This window comes from Megalops cyprinoides, chromosome 23 (assembly GCF_013368585.1).
Source record: "Megalops cyprinoides isolate fMegCyp1 chromosome 23, fMegCyp1.pri, whole genome shotgun sequence".
Lineage (NCBI taxonomy): Eukaryota > Metazoa > Chordata > Actinopteri > Elopiformes > Megalopidae > Megalops > Megalops cyprinoides.
The window spans coordinates 23,960,125-23,973,449 of NC_050605.1; the positions used below are offsets into that span (position 1 = coordinate 23,960,125).

General features: G+C 45.0%; 1 protein-coding gene across 1 annotated transcript in view; it reads left to right on the forward strand.

Moving 5' to 3' along the window:
* kcnq1.2 (potassium voltage-gated channel, KQT-like subfamily, member 1.2) overlaps positions 1-13,325 on the forward strand; it is a 128,264-nt gene that overhangs the window by 23,778 nt on the left and 91,161 nt on the right. The window contains exons 10-15 of the mRNA XM_036518516.1: positions 872-1,000; positions 2,505-2,691; positions 6,842-6,868; positions 8,557-8,607; positions 9,074-9,188; positions 12,876-12,944. Of these exons, the coding sequence (XP_036374409.1) occupies positions 872-1,000; positions 2,505-2,691; positions 6,842-6,868; positions 8,557-8,607; positions 9,074-9,188; positions 12,876-12,944 (578 nt within the window). The remainder of the gene's footprint in view (positions 1-871; positions 1,001-2,504; positions 2,692-6,841; positions 6,869-8,556; positions 8,608-9,073; positions 9,189-12,875; positions 12,945-13,325) is intronic.

Sequence of the window (13,325 nt, forward strand, 5' to 3'; positions counted from 1 at the left end):
TCCTGGTATAGAGACAGACTCACTTTCCCAGGTATTGAGACTGATTTACTGATCCAGGTACTGATACATCTCACTGATGACTCAGGTGCTGAAACCAGCCTCTTTGAACCAGGTACTAAACCAGGCCTGGGTTCAGCACATCTGAGCCATCCTTATCCAGTTTACCAGTACAAAAGTACATAAGTTGCATCATGTAATAGTGATCCTCTGTTCTCTCTGGGGAGCCGAAGGCCTACACCTCCACAGCATGTGATTAAGGCCGAAGATAGGAGAGAATAAGCTGGACAGGGAGGCTCGCTGGACAGCCTTTATCTTTATTACTGATTTACTGTGTTCCTTCTATATAGGCTTGGTGTCGAGGTGTTTTCATATGAACCTGGCCAGTACTATTACATCTGTTAAATTCTAGCTTGCAACAACTGTGCTCCTTTAGGTTCCTGCCAATGTAGCCTATAAAAAGGCTGGAGTACAAATAGTCTGGATAATCTTTGGCCTTCCTGGAAAAGGTGAGCTTTCCTGGTCTCCCACTTTGAGACGGCAGGCAAATATTGGCCGTTTTTGTGGGAAGCAGGAGATTGCAGTGAAAGCCTTCAGACAGATGGCACAGGTTTGCCACAGATGTGACACGGACAGTCTATCATGAAGGACCTTTCTACTGTGACAGGAAGATATGTACAAAAACAAAGCGGGGAGAAACCAGCCCTTATATCGAGTACACACACACCGCTTAGTGTGTCTAAACTGTTATTGAATAACTGGGTGTGTCTGGAGATTTACAGTATTACCACAGAGTTCTCCCACTTAGAGCTCTTGAGTGATTTGCTGAGGTTGCCATGTTGTGCTTAACCCCCCCCTCTCCTCCCCGGCTCAGACGCTGTGGCGATGCTACGCAGCAGAGAAGCCTGAAGGCTGCCCGGCGACATGGAAGATGTACGTTCTGACCGGAGAATATGTGCCCACCGTCAGCTCCGAAAACTCCACCCCAAACTTCAGGATCCTGGTAAGCAGCTGCAGCACATTCTCTCTCTTACGCCTCATTCAGGACCTGAGCACAATGTCCTGTCTGCACTGCTGAGGGTGCAGAACTGCTCAGATCCCACAAGATGCTTCCACCTTCCCCCAGCAAACACTGAAAGAATTGTTTCCCCATCGATGGCCAGACTCCGTTTGTACTTTAAGTCCTGCCCTCTGTACCCTGAAAAGCAGAACTGACTGTACTGGCTGGCTAATGGTTCCTCCTCAGTACAGCTCTCCTATTGGCCTGTTTCTTAGTACAGTTTGTCACCAGCCTTTTTGATTGGCTGAGGGGTGATGGCCATCAGTGTGAGAACACTCGGAGCCCTCAGGAAAAGGCCATTGTGCTCTGGAACAAGATGTTCTGTATGTTTGGACTCCGATCAGGCGTCCATATATTTGGTCTGTGTGTGAGCGGTACATGGTGAACCATGAGGTGCTGATATCAGGGTCTGGCTGTGAAAAGAGACCCCCGCTCCCTGTCTGCCTCACACAAAGACACAGTCGGATGGGATGATGTCACAGGCTTGTTTCTGATGGCACTAAACCTCTGCTCACTGAAACGGCAACAATAACAGCTTTGTTTTATATTGTAGCCACTTGGTGGCAGATGGAGATCTGTGCCTCTGCTTTATATTTTAACCTGTGGCTTTCTTTTATTAACCAGTCAGACGGGGCCGTGTTATTCGGAGTGACATTTAACCCAGTGTTACAGTGAGGAATCAATGAGATCATGGGAACTGAGCACGTCAGCAAGACGCTCTCATTTCTGTCACTTGGACGGCAGGAGGAGAGCTTCACAGCTCAGCGCACATATGCTGTGCATGTGTCTGTCCTGGTAGGAAATGACACAAACAAGGATGATAAGACTGAAAAGAGCGAAATCTGAATTCATGTGACCATTGAAAAGAAAAATGAAAAACCCAGATGCACAGACACAATAGCTCATATAAAATACATTAGAGAGTTCCACGCTCAATCAGCATGTTGGTTTATTGAAACACAATGATATTCAGAAAAATGTTTATGTATACTCAGCATATATATGCATAAGAGTAACTAATTGTGCAGTTTATGTCAAAATAGATTTAGTGGCTCCATTTTAAACTTCAGTAAACTTGGCTTTGCTCAGATGGTCTTGAAAGCAATTGACTCTTTATTCTCCTTCATTCATTTTTAAATTTTATTCTATACCAAATTTGGCCTACAAGTTATTCCACAAGCGGTTTTTAAAAGAGGAGGGATATTTTAATGTCATTTTCAGTTACATCTTGCCTCTGTCCTAACCTTTCTTCAGCGGTGCTTTTCAAGTGTCTGTCTCAAAAATAACAAACAGCTCTGTTATTTGACACAGTCGCCTGTGGTTTTTCATGGCCGGAGACATAACTTTCTTCGCGCTTTTCTTCACTTTTTAACGTCACTTTGCTTCATCGTTTGGTTGATGCAGAGGCTAAGCCAAACGTATCTGCGGGATGTGGAAGGCTTTGTAGCCCTCTCTCTGTCTGTGTCCCCAGAGCAGACGCTCCAAACGGAAGGCCAAGCCCTCGCGAGACAACGGCTCCCTGGCCCCCACCCACCCCTCTCACAAGGCCCTGTCCATCCCCCAGATCACCTACGACTACATCGAGGACAAAGATGAGAAGAAGGAGCTCCCGTTCTTCCTGGAGGAGCCAGCAGGTACCCGAGAGTCACGGAGTGATGTTAACTCCTCGCCCGCTTGTGCATGTGGAGAAAAACATTTTTACCCTCCCACAGTTACAGAAGGCTTGCGCATACAGGTGGAGATCCCATTAAGCTGAGACTAGGTGTCTCATTAAGGTATTGCACAACAGCAGCAGCCCCCAGCTTGATTACGTAGTATTTTTTTCCTGTTTAATATTAAAGGAAGCCTGTCTGTCCAAGTGTTCTTTTTATTCAAGCTGCATGAATCCCACTGTTCAAAAATTCACTGCAGATGACCATGGTGGTCAAGATTATGGAATGAGTAAACTCAAACTCGAGATCTGATGCAACACCCAGTTAGATTGCAGGCTTTACTTTGGACGTATGACGGCCATTATATGATAAGGAGGAGGATGAGTTTAGGGCAAGGACCACTGCAGAGATCCAGGAAAAACGGCATGGCAGCACTGCAGTGGGGGAGTGCAGCACAGGGCTAAAAGGAACCAGTTCAGCATGCTAACATTCTAAATGTGGCATTGTGACATCACAGTGTCCCCCAGATTCACCCCCTGGTGAAGGCTTCACGCTGTGAGGTGTATTCATCTGCTTTTTGTATGGCTATACTCCTGTTTCAGAAATGCACTTTAATGTATTAATGTAAACATTACAATTGTGTTTTTTCACGAGCATCTCAGTAATAATTATTTTCTGCTGCCCCTAAAATGTATTCAAATTTATTTCCTCTTTTATACTGACTACTGGTTGCATTTTGTTGGATTGACTGGATAGGAAAACAATAAAATAATAATAATAATAGAACTATAATACCAATAACAATGACAATAATAATGCTAATAAGTGAAATAATAATACAGATTCTAAATTAGCTTTTGTAGGTTTACAAAACTGATTAAGCTGAACTTGCAAGTCATTTCGTTACGCGGAGAGCTCCATGCCAAGTTCCCTTTGAGCTGGCAGGATGCTGAAGGGCCTGGCGTTGACTGTGATAGGTAATGACATGCCTGAAATAGCTGGAGATTTTGTTGCACTCTCATTGGTGGACATGAATGTGTTTTTTTGTGATTTGGGATTAGTTAAAGGAAATGGCTGTCAAGTGATCGTTATTGTGATGGTAAGAATTTAAAGCTGATGAAAAATTCCCCTCGCTTGGGAGTGATGAAAAATAATCCTGGTTCCAGAAACCTCAGGACAAATATGTTTATATAAAACACTGCGACAGTAACCACAGAATGTATCTGGAAATAATTCAGAATTAATAGTCATGTATTATTTTTCTAGAGGAATATCATTGGCTGTAACAAAATCTGTTTTGGCTGCACGCTGTATTGCAGTGTTTTCTTCTGTAATTTAATACCTGTAATACATCTTATTTTAAAAAGAAATTAAATTAAACCAATTAAACCTGGCCCATTGAAACTTTGTGTTCATTTTAAGTAAAATAATAAAGTTTAAAGTGATTTTGGTGATTTTTGGTAGAGCTGAGGAAGGCTGTGTCCTCGTTATTCAGCATCATTTGAACATCGCCTCCTCATTTTGCCCTCAGCTACAGGGTACTTATTTAACTGAAACTTTTAACTCTGTGCTCCATTTTCAAGTTAAATTACAATAAGTGGCCATCTATGGAGCAGAATGTTGTGCTGATGTAGTTTTAACCATATAAATACAACATGTCATATAAGGGAGTATTTACCCAAGTGAATTATGGTGGTAATGGAGCCAGTTTCATTCCAAACTGGATTTGGTGCATTTAAAGACCGATGATGTCATACCGACAAGTGTTATGCGCATTGGAAATCTATGACCTCTCTCTCTCTCCCCTCTCTCCCTGTGTGTGTGTGTGTGTGTGTGTGTGTGTGTGTGTGTGTGTGCGTGCGCAGTACGTTTTAGCTTAGGGTTTGACAGTTTAGGAGCAGAGAGCAGGGTGGAGGAGGGAGGGGTTTGGCAGGTTGGGACCCTGAGGTTGTGGCAGAGAGATGAAGCAAAACAGCAGAAACCTCACGCAGCCTGGTGCCCTCCAGCCTGTGTGTGAAGAGTCTCCGCTCACAGTGTGACAGACCTGTCCATCAGATGCACACTGCAGGACCCAGCGTCAGATAGAGAGTGGCGGAGTTTAGCACCCCTCTCTTAATCAAAATTTAAGATACATGTGGTGCCTTATTCTGATAGCACCCGGGCAAAATGTGCACTCCATAGAATAGCTTTGCAGCAGTTTGCAGCAGTGGCCTTAGTTAAAAATAAATCAACTCACAGTAATTTACAGACCAGGTTTCGTGGCCTTGAATTTCTTCTGTTTTTGCCGGCTCTGGGGTCGTGCTGCTGGTTTACGAGGGTTTCAATCTGTGTGAAAACTGGCTCAGTCAGGCCCACATGCACAGGCTGCGTGTCACATGGAGGCAGGCAGGCAGATGGAAGTTGTTAGTCAGCAGCGGTGATCGCAGGTCATGTAAACAACTCATTACTACACAACTTGTCGAAGACATGATTGACAGCATGATAAATATCTAGTGGGAAAGTAAACCTCAAACCACATTGTTCCTTGCACTGTCCTCCTTTTTATGTGAAACAATGGAAAAAAGAAATCTGTACATTTCTGTTCTGTTCCTAATTTCTCCAGTCGGTTTTCATAGCATTTGATGCAGTTAGTATTTTCATGGTCACACTGCGAAAGGATGGAACCAGCATTCATTCATGTGATGTGATGTGATCAAAGGAAGCAGGCAGGACACAGTTAGCTTGCAGGGAAGTACGGTTTTTGCTCAGAGAAGGTTGGGAACGCGGAGTGGAAAAACAGCGTCGCAGATCTGAGGGTTCTGTGACGCTCACTCTGGAGGAGTTACAGTCGTTTCCCCCCAGCTGTACCCCTGTCCCCGCACCCCTGCTCAACTCCCCGTGACTCCCTGACCTCCTCTGAACTGCGTGAAATATACAGCTGTGAAGGGCAGCCTCTCTCTGTCCACAGTCAACACATAGCTATTCAATATGCCTTTTGATGCTGGGCAGTCCCAGAGGGAGGGAAGGGCTTTAGCCTGTAGTCTGTCCTGACTGCTCAAGTCACAGAATGCTCTTCTCATTCAAGAAGTGTTTGTGGACCTGCTATGAAACCATGAAATAATGGGTTATGAAACATGTAATCATCTAAAAACCAATTATGACAATGCCCACATAATTTAAAATGTATTTTAGTTGACATTACGGATATCCTGAGTGTAAAACTGGGACAGTGAAATACAGTCTCAATTTCACTCTGTTTGTTTATTGGCAGAAACAAGTTCATTGAGGCTACATTCATTGACCAAGTCATTCTACCTCCATCATAAATTAGACATTTTTCTCCGAAAAGGAAACATGTTTGCGTGGGCTTGCTGCAGAATAATGATATATCTGACATGCTGTCTGTGACCGAGGGAAGATCTCCCTGCACTTAAAAACAAACAGACAAACCAAAGGACCGAATGAATCCTCTTAGGGATCTCATGACTAATGCAACCCCTTTCAGGCTGCATCTGAAAGCGTTGACACTGGTTTGGATGTGTCACAGGCAGTGAAAGGGTTGGAGCGGTTTTTGGGTAAAATGTGATCTCCTTTGGTGCTTAGCTGGGGGAGCAGAGCAGGTCCAGGAAAGATTATGTGGAGGAACAGATGCTGGGGCAGTCTGGAGTGCCAGATGAAATTGTGACTCAAATTCGGAATCTGTCGATTTTTTTGTATGCATTTCCCACATAGAGATTAGTTGGGTGGGACAAGTTATGGGTGTACTTGACCTATTCAGTTAACCTGATAACGATGTAACAGGCTACATGCTGCAGTTTTCTGCTTTTTATCAGAAAAAAGGAAGAACACTGTCTGTGTCTGGAGAGACAGATGTTTGTGCTAGGATTGTGACTCTCTCTCTCTCCGAGCCTCAAGCAGTATATGTTCAGATGTTGTTTCCTTCTTGCATATTCTGTTTCTGTCAGTTGAAAAGAAATGGAGTTTGATCATGAACTTGATTGCATGATTTTATATTGTATTGTATGTTGTCTGTACGTTGCATGTATTTATGAAACGTGTGCATGAAGCAGTTTACAGGTCAAAGCTGGAGGGAAAGGATGATACAGGTATGCAAATTTGTCCTGAGTGCTTTTCCTCTCTCTCTTCCCCTCAGGGTTTACAAGGATGTTTAAGCAGACAGGTAAGTCCTGTTCTATATTTATGTTGGGGTGACACTTCCAGCACATCAATCTTCTGTGTAAATATATGCAAATAGTTACTCCTGGGACTGATGACTGAGATCATTCAGTGAGGAGCGTACACATAGAGGTTATAATAGCTCTGGGTTCACAGAGTCAGCATATTCTGGTCATCTGAAAAAAATTAAATTGCAAGCCGGCTGCTCCTATAGTTTTGCTGAGCTCATTGCTATTGGCTGAATTCATTGTTGGCTCTATGTTGAACAGCAGAGAAACAACACAGGACCAGCAACAAGGAACTCAGGCGCTTAGGAGAGGAAACGCAACAGCCCAGAGATGTCGTGGCATTTCAGACAAACTGCAGACCACGTCCATCACTCTTTTTAAAGACCCGCTTGTTTTTTTATTCCCATGAAACAAGCATCAGTGTTTATCCTTCAGGATCCCATTTTTTAAGAGGCTTGGACAGCACATAATTAGCCTGCCACTTTGCTGTCAACCGGAACCGACTGGAAGCCAAGCGGCTCCTCTCAGACAGAGACGTTTGGCTCGCCGTGCGGGGCGGCGTGTTTTCTTTTTTGCTAACGTTGCCAGCTGAAGTAGGGGTGAGGGCAGGGTCAGGGGCGGGGTGGGGGGGATGGGGGGGGCGGGGTGGGGGGGGCAGGGGGGTGTGGTGGCCGTGATAAGCAGCCATTGTGGATCTTTGCTGGTCAGAAATAAACTGGCCATTGTTTCAGCTCGTCAGAGAATGCCCTTATCTCTCCCGCTTATCTGTCTGGCTCTCCCCATCTGTGAGAATTTATCAATGGAGGCCCAGTGATTTTTGGCTTGCCCCTCCTTGTCTTCTTTTGCCAGAGCCCTCCAAACCAAACGTGTTTGCAGAGTCTGGGCCGATATTAATAAGCCAGCATTGTTTGTGCAGTGGATAGGCCAGCTCGCCTCTGCTCTGCTGGGGGGGGCGGGAAGCAGGGGGGGACTGTGGCCTTCCAGTGCATTCGGCTGCTTGGTTTCTCTCCTCTTAGATTCAGTAGACCTGCGTATCGGAAGCTTCCGGACTACACCGTGCAAAACAAACTTTCATGTAACAGTCCCAGAGATTGGGTTATTTTGCTTGGGCAGCTCTCAGGCCAAAACTGGCCTCCACCTCCCACCTCAGACACATGCACAGTACGACCCGAATCAGAGGATGCAGAATGACTTTGCAAAGTCTTCCTTAAGTCCCTTCCTAGGTTTTCCTCCCATGAGATTCTGATATTAATCAAGCATTTCATTTTTGTCTCATTCTGAAAAAAGGTCAAGAACTGTCGTCTTCTCTAGTTAACAGCACCTTGTATTATCATTCTCAGTATATTGTGTTCTCTGTATGGAGGTGAAACTATTAAAGACTTAAAAGACTGATTCGAAATCATAATTATTGGCTCTACTCTTTTCTCTACTAACCTCTCGTCACCTCATCCTTCTCTCCCTCTTCCTCTCTCCCTCTCCCTCTCCCTCTCTCTCCCTCTCTTTCTCTCTCTCCCTCTCTTTCTCTCTCTCTCTCTCCCTCTCTTTCTCTCTCTCTCTCTCTCTCTCTCCCTCTCTCTCTCTCCCTCTCTTTCTCTCTCTCTCTCTCTCTCTCTCTCTCTCTCTCTCTCCCTCTTTCCCTCACTCCCTCCCCTGTGCTACCTGTCTGTACTGTGTTTCACACCAGGTCAGCTGCACTCCTGGTCTTCCTTTAACCTCAGCTGTCCTGCTTCTCCAGGTAAACCTGGTCTGCCCTGTGCCTCTTTTTCTGTCTCCCCAAACCCTTCACTGTGGCTCAGTTATGACCCACATGCCTCGTGTCTGCTTCTCTTATAGGTCTTACGCATTTTTTATTTGTAAGATATATAAAATATCTTATAAACCACAGGTGATCAGAGATTATTCACTTTGAATTACATTCATGTTCTTTTTAAGATTGAAAGGCTTTTATGAGTATCCATTGTAGTTTCAGCTATATCTCACCTCATTAATCTAGTTTTCATTTACACTGTAGGTAAATAATTGTGCATCATCATACCTGCAGAATGTATATTTACATGCTTACCAAAGCATTCTTCTACATCATTCCTGATGTCTTAAAGTGATCAGAGAGCTCTGACAGAAATTTAACATTTAATCACGACAGCTGTGGTATACTAATGTTCATCCTGAAATATCACCTGGCTCATTGTTGTTTTCCACAGTTAAGAAAAGGCTGGACAGTCCTTCCATGGACATGTCACGGACCACCAGCTTTGTGGACGACATGGACTTTGTGAGTGAGGAGTTTCCACTGTCTGTGATGACAGACGCATCCCAGTAAGTCACTCTCTCTCTCTCTCCCCCCCCACACCCCCCACCCCTGCCACGCCACGCCCCGTCATGCATCATTCATGCTGTCTGTCCTCTGCTGGTGATGGTCATGGCCATGCACTATGATGCCATTGCTCTGTCACCCACCCCCTCCACGGAGGGACACGCCTGGGTTCGCCTGTACCAGGGCACCCGAGACCCGACCCAGTCCGCATCAGAATGGGCGCTGTAAAAGGGTTTGAAACTGTTGTATGCCGCTGAGCTCAGATTGGGCTAGCAACACAAAGACCTTTACTCAGCTCATGAGGTGCATGTGTGTGTGAAATTTTGCACAGGAGTTTCAACCTGTTAGAAATGAATCAGCAGTTCAGCCTTTACCATGCAGTGGTGCTGATTTCTGTGGGTGCAGAGCCTGACCGACTGACAGATAAGAACATTTAAAGGGGTAAATCAGCCAAGCATGATGGCTGATGCATTCTCTCTTTCAATAAGGCGAATAGAAAAGTCTCTCCAGTGGTAGTCAAACATGCAAACTAATCCTGTGTTATCTGTTATTCAGCGTTCTGCATTACGGGGCCTACACTAGAGAATAAGCTCCTCAGGCTCTGACGCTGTCACCTGTTTTTAAACTGCAGTTTGTGAGCGTTCCCTCCTGAAGGGAGGGGATTGCTGTGGTTATGTAAATGGTATGTACTTGTTGTGCAGGTTTGTTAATATTGCAAAATCACTACGCCAAACTGACTCCCACTGCTGCTCCAGTATACATGAAATGTATACATGAAAAGTATACATACATGAAAAGTATACATGAAACGTTGTGTCTCATATAAGTGACACAACATTTCATGTATACTTTTCATGTATGTCCAGTGCACCTGACATAACCTGATTCCTGCTTTACTTCAATATTTTGGTGCAAATATGCTGGTAGAGTGCTGGTAGACATGGGAAACACTGTAAGACTTGTGTTCTTTACCTGCGATTGTGTGTGCTTGACAACATGCTATCAGATCGGAGTCAATTCAATTCAATTTTATTTGTATAGCGCTTTTTACAACACAAGTTGTCACAAAGCAGCTTTACATTGATCCCAGGCCTGAGACCCCCTGAGAGCAAGCCTAAGGCAACGGTGGCAAGGAAAAACTCCCCAATTAACATGAAGAAACCCTGAGCAGAACCCAGCTCAGAGGGTTTTGAATTGAATTGAATTGAATTGAATCGAGTCACCATTTGGATCAGTTAAACAACTCTATTTCTATTTGCTTCGAGTGTGGAGAGGGAATAAGGGTTAGGATAAAGAGGAATGTGGGTCAACAGGAGATTTGATATGTGTGATGTATGTTGGAGGCATGCGTGTGAATTCAGAATTGTACTTTTTTACCATTTTCTGATTCACTGTAACAAACCTGCGTGCTGAATGAGTCATGGCTCTTGTAGGGGACTGTGCTCTGGTTCCATGTTTAAGGCCAGCAGCTAGAGATGAGCTGGGCTTTGCGCAGAGATGAGCTGAGCTTTGTCTGGAGATGAGCTGGGCTTTGCCTGGAGATGAGCCGGGCTTTGCCTGGAGATGAGCTGGGCTTTGTGCGGAGTTGAGCTGGGCTTTATGCAGAGATGAGCTGAGCTTCGCCTGGAGGTGTTTGACACATTTGGGCTGTCATGGTGGTGCTGAAAAGCTGGTCCTCAGGATGGAGCGGCGCAGTGCTGCAGGTTTATCCCTCAGCAGCACTGTGTCGGGTTTTTACTGAAGCAGCATCTGGGACAGTGCATGGTAACTTTCCCCAACGGAAGTCTGAAACTGAGCAATGCATTCGCATGGAGTGGGAAAAAAAATCAGCCATTAAGTAAAGAGTGAAACATACCTGACACTGTTTGAGAGACATGCATATGAAGGATTCATACCTTACCATACCATACCAGTATATTAAAATATATCAATTCTAACTGTTTTGGTATATAGCAATATATTTCTGCTTTGCATTAATATATTTAAAACATATTTGCAGTTTATTCCTGGGTTGAACAACTATTTCACAGTATATTACAGTCTCTCTTATTTTCATATGGGTAATGGTGAAACTTATTCAATTAACCAAAAAAACTAAAAACTCTGCAGGAGCAGAGACACATGGTGTACACATGTTTGTGTTTGTAAATCATTTTTGCTGTGGGTGGAGTGTGTATGCTGGTGCGTCGTAGCAGTGCGTAGTCGGAGGATAACGCGCTGTGTTCCACATCTGTTCCAGCTGTAACTCTGCGCCTCACGCGAGCTGTCGCTTCCTGCTCCCAAACCGCACATCACACTCTCACAAGAGGGGATTTCAGAGCCTGCTGTCGGTGTACAAATTTGTTTGACTCAGAAAAACTGTCACAGAGGAATATCAGTTTTAGTATCATTGAGGTAGATGGAAATAAACAGGATCAGATTTTTATGAAATGTATTCAGCACAAATGAATCCGTGAATAAGATGCTTTTCTGGCATCTCCAGCTTGTTTCCTGTAGCACATGGTGCTGCTCTGAAGGAGTTCCTGCTGCTTGTAATGTCGTGTCAGGATGATAAATGTGGGAAAAAGCCAAAAAAGCTCTCTGCATAATGGTGCAGTAAATGCAGATATGTGGTCTGACGTTTCCCTGTGATCTTTCAGCCGAAGCCTGTGGCACAGTCAGGAGCTGGGTCTGGCATGCCTGGTCAGATGGAGGCTGTGCGGAGGGATTGTGCGAAAGGATGCTGCCGAATGCTGTAGTGTTAGATCCCTGCAGGACGGGAAGTCTGCCGATACTGTACTGTACCAATGACAGACGAAAAGACGTTCAGAATAATGCAATCATGCAATAATCAAGAGAATAATATACGTGTTTAAATAATGCGATGAACTTGTGAGGCACGTTAAAGCAATGGAAGGTGCTGGCACAGCTCTCTGTGGCCCGGGAGCAGGGAGCGTGGCCTTGGAGCAGGGGGCATGGCCCGGGAACAGGGGGCGTGGTCCGGGAGCAGGGGCGTGGCCCGGGAGCAGAGGGCGTGGCCCTGGAGCAGGGGGCCTGGCCTGGCCTGAGTATCAGAAACTGTGAGTGACGGCTCTGCAGACGGCTGCAGATGGTCTTACTGAGATTTAAGGCCGTGACTTTCAGCAGCGTCCCCGGAGAGGCGGGTGGTCTGGGCGTTCCCACGTCCTGCTCGGGACACAGGTCTGGGCTGCAGATACTGGTACAGGACGGGAGTTCTGCTTGTGTCAGGTGTAGAGGGACATGTTGCAGCTTTCAGTTTTAGGCATTACATTTACTCGTTTTCTTTCACATGATATTTATGACACTACTTTGTATTTTTACATTTATATAGATTCTTTATCTCCTATGGTACTTTATCTATATGTTGTGACTACTTTTGGTATCCATAACATAAAACAATCATTGTGAAGCTCAAAAACACATTGAATAAAAGGCTATGCTGGAAACCAGCATCTAGGCAAACAGAACTGGAAGTATGCGTATATATTTTTACTTATTTATTCTGATGTACTGGCTCGTAGTCCACCCTCTGACGGTGTCTGCATCTGTGTGCTCCTCTCTCGTACCCCTCTCCTCTGTCCCATAATCCAGTACTGCATCAGCTCTTTCATTCTGCATTCCTAAATTGATTCAATCTCTTCTTTCCCCCTCTGCTTTTGTAAAGGAAGACAAATGCTTCTCTTTTACAGTCTGTTGACAAGCCCATTGGTGGCAAACGTCCAGGACTCCGCCTCCACTCACCCACTGAATACAGCAAGGTATTTATGTCTTTATGCTTTCATTTGCTGGGCACCTTTTTTAACAGGGAGTGTAATATTATCAGACGGTTGGCCATCTGCGCTAGTTTTGAGCACTGGAGACCTGACTGCACCATGCCTGCTCAAAGGCCCTGAATGAATGGTGGAGAGGCTGCTGATGTTTTGGGTGTCAGGTGCTCTGTTGGTGTTTCCCTTCATCTTGTATGTCATCATAAACAGAATCCTACACCATCAGAGAACTGTCTGCCTTCAGGTCCTCTGCATTTTAGAAATTCACCTTCAGTACGTTTGCCTGTATGCGGAGGCTTTAAAATGTGCACTGTGCTCGTGGTCTGCGTGAGAACGGGTGCTAAACACAGGTTTGTGTCTTTGTAGTGTGGG